Source organism: Melospiza melodia, chromosome 1 (genome assembly GCF_035770615.1).
Source record: "Melospiza melodia melodia isolate bMelMel2 chromosome 1, bMelMel2.pri, whole genome shotgun sequence".
Taxonomy (NCBI): domain Eukaryota; kingdom Metazoa; phylum Chordata; class Aves; order Passeriformes; family Passerellidae; genus Melospiza; species Melospiza melodia.
In genome coordinates this window covers 11,669,299-11,685,487 of record NC_086194.1, presented here as the reverse complement: position 1 = coordinate 11,685,487, position 16,189 = coordinate 11,669,299, and the positions used below count along the sequence as shown (strand labels likewise).

At 40.9% G+C, this 16,189-nt stretch overlaps 1 protein-coding gene across 1 annotated transcript in view; it reads left to right on the top strand.

Annotated features, from left to right (window-relative positions):
* The first annotated feature begins 3,920 nt into the window (after positions 1-3,920).
* ADARB2 (adenosine deaminase RNA specific B2 (inactive)) overlaps positions 3,921-16,189 on the top strand; it is a 307,788-nt gene continuing 295,519 nt past the window's right edge. The window contains exon 1 of the mRNA XM_063148211.1: positions 3,921-4,158. Coding sequence (XP_063004281.1) covers positions 4,059-4,158 — 100 coding nt within the window. The 5' untranslated portion in view covers positions 3,921-4,058. The remainder of the gene's footprint in view (positions 4,159-16,189) is intronic.

Genomic DNA, 16,189 nt, shown 5'->3' with positions numbered 1-16,189 from the left:
TGAGAGAAGCATCCCCTGCAAATACTGCAGCACTTGTGCAGTGCAGGGCATTCCCTGAGACATCTTAGATGCTCAGCATCGTTTTACATATTTACATTTCTGTATGTTCAATATAGCATTTAAATTGTTTCACCTGCAATTTTTTTATTATCATGTCACTGAAAATCAAGCTACTCTAAATTTTAAAAAACAGAAGGATAAGGAAAGAAGTTGATCTCATATTTATTCTATTTCATCTAAATACATTTGTACAGAAAAAGTACTGGCCACCCATAATACACATGGACCTAGTATTCAGATTTGTAGAACTTTCTCAAAGATTTTTTCCTTAAAGTTGCTCATTTGAAGTCCTTAGCTGAAATGAGGGTGGACTGCTTTTTCCCTTCATCCATTTTAATTTTTTTCCTTTTCTGACGATTACTAACTCTACACTATATTGCTTAGGCACGGAAATTTAAATGGTAATGCATAATTAAGGTGTGCAACCTGCCATCCAGTTTCACACACTCTTTCCCTGTCATACTCTCATAGTCACCATCAGTCTCCCAGCTAATAAACTATTTGGACTGCCCTTCAGCTCTCCTCTTTTGAGAGAACCTGAGTGAAGTGAATTGTCACAAATCCGGCACAGCTTGGACTTCTTGCTTGGGTACCTCAAGCACTGAGAGAGACCTGTCTATCTCACAAGAACAGGACAGGGGTTTTTGATGTGCTGGCTGGGATCAGTGGGTTCATGAGAGGAGTCACAGCTCCCAGACAGCACGGGGAAGAGGCATTTACACCAGGACATGCATCCTAAACTCTCCTACCTGGCTGACTCACCTAGGCCTGGATAGGTGACTGTGCATTGGTATGATGTGCACTTCTTCACAGGCTGTAAGTCAAGGTGTGTGAAGTTATGCCTTTAAAACAATCTGAATTAATTCAGTTTGAAGATAACAAAGAACAGTCTGAATTACTTCATTTTGAAAGTAATAATCCTAACCTCCACAGGTTGTTGGCCCATGAAGATGAAAAAATCCTGAGATGCTTTACTCAACAAAATGGAACATGGAACACCACCAACAATCATTACCAGGGCACTGAGGGACAGCCATAGCTTCTGTGGCACGATAAAACTGTCAAGTGCATTGGCTAATGGTAGACATAAGCACATAACTGAGAGAGATGGTGTTATTTTATAATTTAGCTTTTTCCCACCTCATTGATACTGGTTTTGTATTTCCTAGTTTGAGTTTATGTCACTTTACCAAAGTGCTTGAAAACATGTACATGTTTTTCTGAGCAGAGACACAGACCCAGTCAAGTGGGACTGATAATCTTGCATTCAAGTTAAAAAAGGCTGTTGAAATAGGGCACTTCACTGGGTGGAAAAGCCAACTCCTTCCATTATGGGGAACAAGAGGAATAAGCACGGCACATTTAAGGAATTTTACTGACCTTGTAGCTGGACAGTATAAAAACATGACTCCTTTCACACTTTCTTGAGGCCAAGGGGAAACTTTTCAGCAGCATGACTTCAGCTGTCTTCATGCCTTCTCCAGTCCTGAAACCAGCCTAGGAGGGAGCTGTACCACCAGTATAGATGTGTCATTGCTAATGTTGCCTGGCTGATACTTTCTTAGAACTGTGCCTAGAAATCAAAAGCAGTTCCTGAATCTGTTAGCACTGAATAGCAGTCTCTGAGAATTGGTGGCTTTTCACCTTGGCTTGGTAGCATGACTTGTCTAGGGACTGGCAACACCAGTCTGTCTTCTTAACATGTTAGATTCCAGCAATTTTGAGAGTATGCTAACAAAATATTATCAGAAATAAAGCCTTCAGAAAATCTAATGAGCTGAGCCTGAAGCCACTCCTAAAAATGAATTAATGTCCCAGGATGCTCATTTTCCTTTTAATTGGATCTGGCTTCCTTTTTAGATCCATGATGGAGAGAACACAGATTGGTACTGAAATACAGAAGACACTTTTCTAAACCTGGGCTTCTAAACTAAGTGACTTAAATACCAGACTGGTCAGAACTTTGATGTACAGTTGAACACGAAGTTGTGCTTTGCTGCAGCAGTCACTATTTCACATACAACTACAAGTTCTTGCCACACTAATAGATGAGAGTCAGCTGTGGTCAGAACAACAGAAATCAGAAGGAAAAGGGGAGGAAGGTTAAAGGCTGAAACTGAAAATAAAAAATACTGATTGCCTCTCTGTTTCCCTGCAGACAAGTTTTTATCCCTGAAATAGACAGAAGCACTTTAAAGAGATGTTTACTTAAGCTATGTAGCAGTTTGGGTGATGTGTATATTGTAAAAAAACTCTGCCAGCAACCTGTAAAAACTAGGCAAGTAAGAACCTACTTTCATGCAGAGCTTCCTGAACTATATCTGACATTCAAGCAATGCAGGTCTGGATTCTCAGGCTCTCTTTCTTTAGCAGTTGAGATGGGAGGGCAGTTCCCCCTGAGCCACACAGCTGCAAGCGAGGGCACATAGGGCCTTCTTACCATATGTGACCTGCTTCGTGGAGCACAGAGGGTCCAGGGGGTGACATCATCTTGGCACACCTGAGTTATCCATGTCCAGGTTTAAGTGAGCACCTTTAGGGACTTTTATGGAAGTGGTTTTGTTTATTTTATTTGAAAATCTGTAACGTGCAGCTCTGCCTTATCCAAAAATTACAGAGAGAGGCCTATATACGAGCCAAACACAGAGGGTTTCTAATAGCTGGGAGGGTTGCAGTGGAAGTGGTTAGCAGCAGGAGCCAGGTAACCTACATTCCAACAAGAGGAAGTTTTAGATTTAAAGGAGTTCTGATAAACAAGGGTTTGCTGTGCTCCTTCAGCCAACTGCAAATGCAGTAGGCACTAATGATGACATTCATTATTTAACATAATTTTTCTAGATATTCTTCCATTTTCCAGTCACCACCTAAGGTTTCCAGATATGTGTTTTTAAACGAGATAATATGTAAGGACAACAGAGCATAGAAGCAGTAAGTCTCTCGTAACTTACAGCAGTATCTTATCTGTTGTGTACCCTGGCTTTTTGTAACGAACATGTAACGCTTTGTAGTCAAGCTTTTCAGAGGATTGCTGTTGTCATCTTTCCTCTCAGTAAAAGCCCCTCTGCTCCCGACACTTTAATTGCACAGTTGCCGAAATGAGGCACTGCAGAGTGTTAATGTGTGAGTCTGAGCGACAACACTCTCCTCTTTTCACAGAGCTTTTGCCCTTGATCGTGAATGTAACAGAGCACGTACCTTAAAAATAACTGGAGATTCAAGGGGAATCGCTACACTTATCCTCTTGCATAAGGTTTGTTGACACAGGGATCCTTCAACAGTAACTCATATTCTTTCACTGGGAATAATAAGCATCGCAATTAGTGAACTAGTTAATAACTGCGTGGTTGGGGAGGATAGCAGAGGCATTTCTGTGTATGTGGAAGCGGAGTGTTCAGTGTCCACATGGTCTAAAGCAGACAAAAAAAAAAAAAAAAAAAAAAAGGCTTGAAATCCTCCCTGCAGCCTCCCTTCTTGCGAGCTGCCCCTCCGGCTCCTCCAAGACGAGGCGGCAGGATGCTTTTATTTATTCCCTACGGGGCCATTCTCCCTGGCTCTCTCCCGGGAGCCGGGCACAGCCGGCAGCCCCGGGGGAGCGGAGTTTGGGGGCGAGGGCTGGCGGAGCTGATGTCAGCGCCGGGCGGCGGGAGCGATTGGGCTGCGGGAGACTTTGCAGCAGCAAATCCGCCCCCCTCGCCCCCCCCCACCCCCGCACCGTCGGCTTCAAAGCGGCCGGTGCCCGGCAACTCGCAGAGGTGCAAAAAGTGGGCGCGGGGCCGGCAGAGCCGCGGCGGCGCCCCCGGGCATCGCCCCGGCCGGGCCCGGCACGTCGGGGCGGAGGCGCGACCCCAGCGCGGCGGCAGCGCCGAGCGGAGCCCGGGCACAGCCCCGGCACAGCCCGCCGGCCCGACCCACCGCCCTATAAAAGCCGCCTCCAGAGCGAGGAGAAACTCCGCGGGAGGAGAACACGCTGGCGCCGTGCTGCTCGCTGAGGTACCGGCATGACATCCGTCCTGGGCAGCGGCAGGGCGTCGGGAGGGCCGAGCGGGCAGCTGAGATGCAAGTCCAAGAGGAGGAGGAGGAGGAGATCAAAGAGGAAAGGTAAGAGAGATGCAATTTTCTTGTTGCTTTCTTTTCCCGCTCTGTCCGCCTGCCATCTGCACAGCCCCGGCTGCTCGCAGCTCTATTGTCAGCGCTCGCCGGCGCCAGCCCTGCGCTGCCCCGACGGCCGCGGCGGGCCGGGCGGTGCCGGGCTCGGGGCCGGCCGGGAAGGGCAGCGGCCGCCCCGGCCCCACCGCCGGGCGCAGCTCCCCGCCGTCCCTGCCTTGTGCCGGCCCAAGGCGGAACCCACGGGGTGCGGCGTGGGGCTCGGCAGGCCCCGTCCGGGGCAGTGCGGGGCTGGTGCGGCGGGGCCGTCCCGGGGCTCCGGCCTGGCCCGGCCCGGCGCGGTGCCCGCCGCTCCCGCCGCGGCCCGGAGCCCGCCCGAGCCCGCGGGCAGCAGGTGCCGCTGCCCGGGCGGAGCGCGGCGCGGAGCCCCCCGGGGCTGTCGCGCCCTCCAAAGTACCGCTTCTCTCCTTTTCTAGACGAGGTCCGCCAAGTTTTTGTGTCTCGGTGCTGTTCCCCGTCCGTAAGCGAGCCTCGGTTAGGAAGGCGCTAATTGCCGTGAGCAGGAAAAGTGAAGCTACAGGATGTCATTGCGAACAGGGAATATGCCCTAGATAGCAGCTCTTCGCAAGCCTGTCTTGCTTTCTCCTGTAGAGGGGATGACACACTACCGCTTGATTTTTGATGTTTTGCCTGAAAAAGACGAAGTTAACCGACTGTGAGCGCTTTAAAGTAAAATAAACTGATACGAGGAGCAGAGTGCCAGAGATGCCCAGCTGCAAGGCATTCAACTGCGGAGATGCAAAGTCCGAGTGTTTATCCAAGCAGTAAATATAATCTAACATGTAATTATGATCTCTGTGTGGTACTCACGCAAGTTTTACTCAGCTAGCACTCAAGCCGATGCTTTGGATATACTGTTTCTCCTTCAGATTCTAGAGAACCTAATTTATAGGTGCCATTATCTAAGTGTCTCTTAATTATTGATTACGTTGAAGTTAGTAAGTGCAGTATTTGATAACTTCTTAGGAAGATGTCGAAAGCAGCTGTTAAAACCGGGCCAAATACTAAATGCAAGGCTGTGGCATTCGATTGTCATTTGTCGCTATTTTTACTTTCATCTGTTGACTCTGTATTCAAAATCATAGTAACAAATAGTGACCTGCACACAAATAGGAACAACAGACATGCAGATATATCAGGACTTCAAGTAGCTGTGCAACCTCAACTTGTTACTCTGGGTTTTTAGCAGCTTATAACACCTGGTGAGAAAGGCTGCCTTTTACTTGGCATTACAGAATAAATTTTAAAACTCTTAGACAGGAGCGCCTGCATACTCAGTACCCTTTACATTTCCCTGTAATCAAGTTGTGTTCTGCAGACTTTTTTATTCTGATTTGTTCTAGAAAAACCTTTTTTCTACAGAATTGCGAACTTAGCTTAGCTTTAGTGACCTGTACTTGGCCAGGAGAAAAGAATAAACCATTAATCTATACAGTGGAGAAAAGGTACTTAGTTTAATTTTGTTTTTAAGAGCAGACGAAAGTTAGGGTCTTTCAATAAGACTTTTCTGATGTTGCTTTGTTTTGCCAAAACAAGGTGGAAGTTGAATGTGTTAAAATAAACCAACATGAAAACTTGCTCAACAATAACTTGGTAGCTGACAGCTATTTGCAGAATGCACAGCTGGAGGTGGATCGCATTCTAGAAAGTGCTTAACTGGCCAACATCAATAGGATGTGCACTTGAAGTGTTAATTTTTATGCTTTCATATGTGCTATTTGTAACTACTTTTCAGATAATGTAGGTGGTTAGTATACTAATTACAGATTTGTGTGCGTATGATTTTGGTTTTCCTTTCTTTGTAATCACAGTATACATCCAAAAAAATACACATTCCTATAAAATCATGCTGGCCAAAAAATTTCTGTAACTTGAAGCATGCCCTGTATAAGATCCTGTTTGGATTTTACTATTATGAGATTTTATTTTTATTTAGTGACCATCTTTTTTTTCTTTTATTTTTATGGTATCTCATAAGGAGGTGTTGCTTCACAAACAGACTATTCAGGGAACTAGTCAAAATGTTTATTAGGCTATTAAATTACTATTTTTTAAATGAGAATTATTGTCGGCTCCACTGTTTTGCAGGTTTGATCTGTTTAACAGATTGTGAGAAACTCTTTGCAGAGAGTTAGACCAAAGACACTTGCTTTGAACTATTCTCCAGCACATATCTTGTTGTTTATAGCAGGAATACTTTTGGTAGCCACTTTAAAGTGTGTAACTACACACATAGGTTTACACATCTGTACGCAGGGATACCTAGGAACACGAGGAGGCAAAAAAATTCATTATAGTCTTAAATTTAAATTGAGTATTAGACAAAGTAAGGAAATGAATTTATCTGTTTACGCATCCCCAGTCCTTAAGGAAATGGACTCAACAAATTACTTATACAACTTACTATATTTTATTACACATGTTACATAGAACTGTAAAACCAGGTTGAGACATTGCCTAATAGAATATCTAGGAATGTACAGCAGCAGAAACAGTTATTATTTGTTATTTAGCAGTGTTGCTTATCTCTTCTGTTTTACTTTCCATGTTTTCAGTCATCTTTTTGCTCTGGTTAGTGTGAATTATAAATTTGTGTGTGTGGGTATAGCACTTCACTCCATACCTGGATGCTCTGTTTTAGGAGTTTCCTATGGACAGAAAGCAAGTTCAAGCAAGGAAAACAAAGAGCATTCTCTGAATATCTGAATTTCCTTGTGCATTTGGCCTAAAAATAAAAAAACCCAAAAATAAAAAACACATGCAGTAAGAGTCAGAGAGCCAATATTGCTATATGCAAATCAAGCACTGAAAAGTGCAGGACACCGAAAATTATTCCTGTGCACAATATTATCATCCAGTAATTAATTTTCATGCATCTTATTTTTGTGCTTATGAAATCCAGCAACCCTTTCAGTAAGAAGATCCTGCCTCAACAATAAATGTCTATGCAGTGAATGTCGTATTGCAAACCTAGACTTAGAGTGGTTTTATTCAGTTTTACACTCTGTGCAGATTGTGTGTTAAAAAGTTAAAATGTGGATACTTCGACCTATTTGTTAAATTAGTATAGGTAGAAATATTTTCATTGTCATTTAAAACAGTATGATAACTCTCAGCAGGAAGTAAATATCTTTATTTTTCGAAGCCCTAATTAAAAATAAATATGGATGCTTGACAGATTATCTGCATACTAATTTCATGTGGCAGCAGTAGTAGATATTTTATATTTCTCTCTATTTGCTTGGTTTTGAGTTGTTGGTTTTTTTTTTTTTAATTGGTGTGTACAAAATGACCAGAGGAGAGAAAATGATGCCTATTGATTTAGAGAAACCCGTTTAAAATTTTTTGGGGTTTATACGCGGTTATGGCGTTTGCGGGTTCTTGTGTTTTCTCAGGCCTCTGGAATATGGCAGAGTACTGACAGAACTCAGCACAGCCTGTGCCCATTTCATTGCCTGTGGTATAGATTTTGAAAAGAAGGCTTGTTTTCCCACATAAGTGATTATACATAGACCAAACAAAAGCAGAGTTCCATTTACTGATAATACTAAGAAAGCCACACTTCAGCGGCTTCCAGCAACTTCCTAGTAATCAACACACAGAAAGTGAGTATGAAATAGGGGATGATGGATAACCCTTCTGAGTTATTTTCCAGTGTAAGACAACAATTAGGACCCCTTCTTTGCAATGCCATTTTTAGGGCTGCTGAGTCAAGTTAATTACTGGAAGCAGGAGGGCATCAGGTATCCCTGGTGTGGTAGAAAGCCATGGCCACTGTACATGCTGCTGCTGATACAATGGGGCATGAAATAAAAGTTGACAGAATAAACTGAATAAGGGCAGCAAGTGGGTGAGAGAGGCAAAATGATTGTGAAATGAAATTCCATGAAAAATTAATGAAATAGAAAGATTGTGCTGAAGATGAAGGGAGGAAACCAGCTTGGTTCTTCATCATCCTGCAATGCCAAAGTAATAAATGAGCGTGTTTCATCTTGGCGAGGTTCAGGGACACAACTCCTTCCCCACAAAAGGATTGTGTTGTGCTTCACGACGTGTTCCGCTTATCTCGTGCCCTGACAGCTCGAGAGGAAGGGAATGGATTTGGTGATAAAATTAAATTGATTAAACCTTTATCCATCATCTAATTTGGTAGCTTTCTTTTTTCTTTTCTTTTTTTACTATTACCTCCAATTTCTAGTGATCCGTGTAATGACAGCAATTTGAGATAGCATCAAGGACATTAGCTACGATGACTGAACTTAAATTTAGAATAAAAATATGGGATTCATGAGTCCATATCTAAATAGCAGACGATTAGGTTATAGCAGAGTTGTAACTTCCTAGCAACAGCATGTAATTGTGAGGACAATAGAATGGTATATTTTACTTTCAAAGAGAACAGCATGTAATTGTGAGGACAATAGAATGGTGTATTTTACTTTCAAAGAGAACAAAATACTTCAACTTTATCTTGAAGTATTAATTATGTAAGTGGAAAAAGCACTGGTATGAATATTGACCACGTCTTACATGAGCAATAACATATATTGTAATTTTTACTTTTCTGACCGCAGATATTGTTAGAGGATTTGCTTTCCTCAGTGGCAATACACAGGCACATAAAGCTAGTGGCAAGGAATCCTACTGTTGGAAATCACTTCATATTGCTTAAAATTTTTTAGGTTCTCCTTGGTGACTTGCATAGGAAAATTCTCCCATAAGGTGAGAGCTTTGCGTACAAGTTCCACTTTAAGTGGTATTAATGGAGTTTTGAAAAATACTTAAAGGCAGCCCTTTCTGAAGTGATACCCTAAAATGGAAAATGCTGCACTAAAAATTAAAGGTTAGATGAAATTGCCTTATGAAGTACCAAGTTACTAAAGGTCTGTGCAAACTGTATTCTTAGGCTTCTTTAATGCCGTATAGGTTCGTCTCAAAAAAGTGAACATGAGGATATCTGTCTGATCTCTGTTAATTGTACTACTTTCGAATTACTGCTGGCCAGTATTGTATAGGTTTTGCGAGTAATAATGAACGTGAATTGATCCCTGTGTTTGCTGCTAACTATCTCTACAACCTTTCAGGCAGTTTACCGTTTTTTCCGTGTAAGTGATTAGTTATCCAGACAAAAAAGGCTGATATGCATCAGCAGATAGATCATTCTCAAGGCATCTGTGAAGAACTTGACGTCTGCTGTGTAAACCAGCTTGTTTTGCCTGCAAATTATGCAGGTTTCAGTAGTAAAACGAAGCGCTTACCTTTCTGCTGTGGCTGACCTTTGTTCCCCGCTGTATGAATTTGAAACGAAGCAGCCAACCCGGAGGAGTTTTAACAGCATATTGTGATATATAACATATTAAAAAGACTGCTTTGTTAACTGGCAGAAGCAGCTTGTCAACCCATACTAACAGGCAACCCTCCCTGAGTCATAAAATAGCCAAATTTAATGCCTTAACAGAAAGCATTAAATGGATGGAGTTATTGTCGTTCAATCAGTCTGAAATTTCTTGCTTCTTACAGCAGATTTAAAATATGAGGATGTATTTTTGGACCCTGAATTAACAATACACACTGCGGACTAAGGACTGGACATTGCCATGGCTGGTTTAATGAAAATCTCTGCTAAGCAAAGCGTGGTAACAGGGGAAGCACGGAGCAGGGCACAGTGCGTAAAGAGCAGGACGGCTAATATTGAAGATATTACTGTGACATTAATGAATGAAAGGTGTATTTTCACTAGGTATATTCTATTCCGTTCTGGCTGTTCTAGCTCCCAAATGTGTACTAGAGATAGTGAGGTTTCAGAGACATATGGCAAAAGGGATTAGAGATGTGTGAAATTTTGGTAGAAGAAAATTGATAAGATTTACATTGTTTACTTCAGAGATAATCATAAGAAAATATACAGTAAAATCATATTAAAGGATAAAGATTATAAAGAAGGTAAACAGGCTACTCTAATTTATTCCTGATTTTTTTATTTACTGAGACAGAGGTCTTTAAGGAAGGAAAATTTCAGCATTTTTAATAGAAGTAGAAGGACTTTTTCTGTTGAGACTGACCATAGCTGGCCTGGGACTTTTTCTGTTGAGACTGACCATAGCTGGCCTGGGAATTTTGTTCATTCAAGGACTGGAAAAACAAAACTCATTTGTAAGGAGTTTGAGGTATTTGATTAGCTCAGCTGAGACTCGCACTACTAAGTTTGATGCTCAATTGAGTGACTGTAGGCTTTGGCTTTGGGTAGGATACATTAAGAAGGCTTTCATTTTTTTAATATGAGATATGAATCCTCTTTTCCGGGAAATTATCTGACTCCTGACTTGCTCGGATTAGGTGGAAAGGTGATTTGTAGGCAGTTTAATCGCTGCTGCTCACTGCGAGGCGTTTTGCACTGTGGCGTTTCCCCAGCGGAGGCCGCGGCGTGGCAGCGGTTCAGGAGGCGCCTTTCTGCTCGGCTCCGCGGCCGTGGCAGCGCACATCCATCCCTCTGCCCTGTGCTCCCAAATCCAGCAGCGCAGCTGGCAGGGAGGCAGGCACATTTCCCTGGAATTCTCCTGACAGCTTTTTAAGTCTCCTTCCTCTCTGTTCCCACTCAACGCCCTTTGTGGTATATGTAAAAATAAACAAAATTGAGACTGATTCCTAGTCGCTTACTTTGATCCTGTACTGGGGTTAGGATGATTACAATAAAACTAATTCACCCCACCCATTTCTCCTTCTCTTGAAAAAAAGAAACAAAAGGGTGAATTAAAAGGAAGTGAAAACAAATTTTACAAACACAAGATGATTTGTTAAGCAGAAAAACCCCACAGGTACTCGTATGACTGCCAGTGCATCGTCATCAGGTGAACATTGTGTCATAGGGGATTACCCCTGCAAGCTAATCTGTGTTTTTGAAAGTGTTTTTGTGCTGGGTTCGGATTTGATCTCAGTGCTAAACCAACTACTGAGTCTGATTTTGGAGCAGTGCCACTTGTGAGTGCTGTTTCTGAAACCTGCACTATGTGCTGGTGGCATTTTTTGTGCAAGTCTGGAATAAGGAATGAGAAATAAGTAGATCTCAGCAAAATACTTTGTGCTAAAGTGTGACTTTTTTTCCCCATTTTTTGTTCCTTGCAAGAGAAATGGTGCTCAGAATTATTAATAAAATCACCTTTCTCCAAATGCTAATGAAACATCAGCGTGAAGAGTCAAAGCTGCTGGGAAGTGTGGGAAGAAATAAGTAGAATTTGACAGATATTTTATCTCCATCTTCTTAGGGATTTACACACAACTGATTTTATGCAATTGCTTTCTTCTTGCCACTTCTCAGACACTGTGAAATGGCTATTTATTTCTTAAATAGTGGGATTTAACAAATGTAAAATGATGGCTTTCAAGCCAACTGTAATAATGTGTTACCTTTGTATAAGGCCTAATTCTGCTGCCCCTGCTTAGAGTAAAATTGAAATTGAAACTTCTCAGTATCAGTCAGGGTTGCAGAACTCTGTTTCTATGTACATATGTGTTTGTGCCTTAATATATAGCAACATATATACATTTTTGTGTGAAATATAGTCGTCTAGCTGTATGAAGTGAATGACTGTAATATCCAGGTTATATGAGACAAAGGGTCTTAAAGCCTGAAAAGTTCAAATTATATGAATAATTTTTATATTTCATTGAAGTATTTTGTTTAGTGATGTAAAAATAAAATAGTCTTATATCATTTGTGTTTATTCACATTCATCCATCCAGACTGTATGAGTTAGTAATTTTAAAAATGTATGTATAAAAATTCTCCTAGTATTTGTGTGTGATCTTTCTCTATGCAATAACAGTCGTCTTATAGGCAAATCACAAAGGCACAACTGCAGAAGGATTATGGGGTTTTTTTGTTGTTGTTGTTTTTAGAGTGAGAAATAAAGAAGTGAAAGACACTTCTTATAAGCCAGACGTTTTGGAATATTTCTGTTAGATTTGTGTAGGTATGTTTTTTGAGTAGCTAAGTAATTCAGCATGGTGAAGTCATGTGTGCATGCAGGAATCCATAATACTCATGTCTGGAAACCCCAAATCTTTACCAAAAAGGTGGATTTGTTGCTAAGTGTCTTTGTGTGCTGATCTTTCTCCAGCTGAATCCTACAGAAGGACTAAGAGAGCAGAAGCCAACTTTGAGCTCGTGCTCTACATTGCATCCATGCCAGCAGCCCTGCCGCAAACCACCAGACAAAATGCCCAGGGCTTCCCGAACAAAACTTACCCAAAATTAACTTTCATTAGCTGATTTCCAGGCTGTAATTTCCCTTCTTCTTGTCAATCATGAATCGCTATTTACATGTCCATATAAATGGGGATTTTGGGAAGCAGGCTGCGGTGGTCGGCAGTGCCTCATTGAGCAGTGCAGTAATTAAAGTGGGGCTCAGCTCTTGCTGCTTGTGGATTTAGGAGTTTAAAAGGAACAGTACAAAAAGGGAATGTTCTTCAATACCACTGACAGCAGGTTCTTCCACTTGCAACTGCTTCAAAGATTATTGATTGACCTGTGTTTATCATTTATTTATGCTAAAGCATCTGATGTGTGTCTGTTGTAAAATCTGTTGTTTCTAAAATCGAGATGCTTGACTTGTTTGCAATTCATGTTTATAATGATCAGTTTTTATAGTTGTGTAATAGAAAATTGCTTTAACTGGTACTGTGCCCACAAAGAGGACTTTTTGTGCCTTTAACTGGAATCCATAAGCACAAAACATTTGATGCTGTGGTTTTTTGGTGGTGTTTTGGGTTTTGTTTTTTTTTTAATAAAACTATTTGTGCAAATTCATTAAATTTTCTACACAAGAAGAGGGAATATGCAAGAGTGTTCAAGGATAAATGTGAAGCATTTCAGTTCTGCCAGAACAAGTCAAAAGTTATCTTTCTAGGTTAACTTGTACCCTCTTATATTCTTTTAAAAGAAGACTGTATCTCTGCATTAATTTTGTAAAAAAAAAAAAAAAAGAACTTTGAAATCTTTTCATGTTACAGCACAAAGTGTAAACTGCAAGGCAAAAATGGGCAGTAAGTTTCTAACAGGACTGTTCACCAGGAGATGGTTATTAGATGTCAAAAATCCTGGGAATTTAAAAACATATACTGTTTTTGAGTAGTCAGAAATGAAATAGTCCTTTGCAGTTAGAAGTCTGGTTTGTAACAGAAGTAGTTTAACAGAACACTGCTTTATAGATTGGTTAGCCCAGGCACATTTTTAAGCAAGTGATACACTCTGCTTAAATGTGGTAAGAAGCCATAGACAAAGATGTTTTGTCAGATTTTCCTGAAGGCTAACACCGAATTCCTTATTAAATTTGTCCTTTTATGATGTAAGGCACATTGGACTATTCTTCCCTGACAATGGTAAGATCATCCTTCTCTTCAGCTAGTTCCGACTCATCCCAGCCAGCAAGGATGTGATGGTGTTCACAGGGGTCTGAGGATGAGGGAAGAGACGAGGATCTGACTCAATGTTTCAGAAGGCTGATTTATTATTTTATGATATATATTACATTAAAACTATACTAAAAGAATAGAAGAAAGGATTTCATCAGAAGGCTAGCTAAGAATAGAAAAAGAAAGAATGATAACAAAGGCTTCTGTCTCGGACAGAGAGTCTGAGCCAGCTGACTGTGAACAACCACATGAGACCAATCACAGATGCACCTGTTCCATTCCACAGCAGCAGATAACCATTGTTTACATTTTGTTCCTGAGGCCTTTCAGCTTCTCAGGAGGAAAAATCTTAAAGAAAGGATTTTTCATAAAAGATGTCTGTGACACAAGGATTCTTATTGCCCAGAGTTAATGAAAATGCATCAGTGTGATCATGCCAGGTACTCAAACTACTCAGTTCTCAAACTACTTATGGAAAGTTAATAACTCTCACAGGCAGACAGGCCAAATTCACCCAGTTTACGGGAGGGAAACTGAGTCAGAGCAGTTAATCTGTTGCAGAATTAATTATAGGTAGGAATGCAGGAGGCTGTGGCTGCACTTTCAAGTGTCCAAGGAACCTGGCTCTGATTTTAGGAGTCCTTGCCATGGCTGTGTCACAGCTGGAGCTGGATGTCACTGCCAGGCTCTGCCACTGCTGGGCTCTGTCACTGCCTCTGTGTCACTGCCCGTGTGCCACGGCGGTCCCCAGAGCTGCAGGTGCCAAGGTGAGCCGTGTGCCAGGCTGGCCAGGCAGGAGAGGGCGATCCCTGGGCATGGCAAAGCAGTTCTGCCTGCTGCTGGTGGAGAGAAGAGGGCTCCGTGTTTACTTATCTCTTTTGTGTTTGACAAAGGCGTGGGTTCTGGTTCTTCTGTGGTGTTAAATCACATTTGCTCTTCAGCTTCTGTTTCTCCCAGAATGGTTTGTTGTTGATGCTGAGGGTGAGGTTTCTAGGTAGCAAAGTTTACATTTAAAAGGCAGCTCTTTTTTCAGTATTATGCAGCACATTGTGGACAAGTCTGGAGAATAACCACAATAACTCCAATTTTATAATATATGTTACTTCCTTCAGATACTGAAATTTGCTTATGGAATTCATTGAAACTGTCATAGATTACTTTTTTTAAAAATGAGATTTACCCTTTTAGATGAATCACTTAATTTCACAAGGATTAAATACTAATTTCTAAATTTCATCACTTTAATTTCCATTAAAATCATAGTAACAGTCCCTGCATTTGTACCTTGACTGTAGTTCATCAATTTCATTTATGCACAAGCTCTTCAGAAGACCGAAAGACTATTCCACTTTAGCTAAAACCACTCTAAATTCACTCTAGTCTTTAACAATAGTTTTTCGACTAAAATGTCGCAGATACATCTTAAGATGAAAAAAGAGCTAAGATTCATTTCTGAGTCCCGGAAAGTAATTTATAAAGTTAAAAAATAATTTAAAAATCTTTTCCTCATGCATAATTATCTTAATTTTGCCTTGAAAACAATTTTCTCTGAAATTAACTGAAACCAAGCAGCAGCAAATTACACTGTTTTGGGTCTTTCAGAGTGCTGTTTTTACAGGAGGATGAATTAAACACTACAGAAGCCATCTCAATAAAGATAATCACAAATGTTCCAAAAAATCACTCCTAAAATAAAAGTGTATGTAACCTCAAAAATCCACATATTTGCACTTCTTCAATTTGTTTCTTATTTATCAAAACACCCATCTCTTTCCTCCCCTTCTTTTTGCTCTCTTACTTCCCTTGTTTGTATCCTCACCTACTGAAGCAGCTGCTATTCATACAAATTATGAAAAGGAAAGTATATATGAGATTGGTGCCTGGAGAGGACCAATATATCATCAAAGGTCTTTGGGGTAACATATGGCCTTGGTTCAGCAAAATCACTTCTTCAGTCATTTCATTGCTGCTCAGAAAAGCAGTAAATAATACGTAACAAGATCTGCATACAAATGTGCCGGTGCTTAGCTTTTTCTCGTGGAATCAGAAACTGGATAAGAAGTTATTATTATTTTGCTAAAGATTTTCTATATACAAAAAAAGATATAATGCACCTTCCTAGAGCATGTATTTCTTAGGGCTTGTTCTGTTTCAGCATATCTAAACTGATCTTACTACCAGTTCCTGAACTGAGTAGATGTTTCTCTGATGCTGGCATGTAAAGTTGCCTCCTGTGCTCTTTAGGCAGAAAAGTGAGACAGTAAAAAGTCAAGATAAGAGTCTGAGACTGTTCTTAATGACCATTATAGCAAAAGCAATGTGAGCGTCATAGGCGGGCAGTTGATTGGGAAGAGTGGCTCATTAATTTTGCTTAATTTTAAAAATCTTGTTAATCATGGTTAATTTTACAAACCTTGCTAATCTTGGTTGTGATGGTGTTCGTAGGGGTCTTAGGATGAGGTAAGAGATGAGGATCTGACTCCATGTTTCAGAAGGCTTGATTTATTATTTTATAATAAAAATTACATTAAAACTATACTAAAAGAATAGAAGA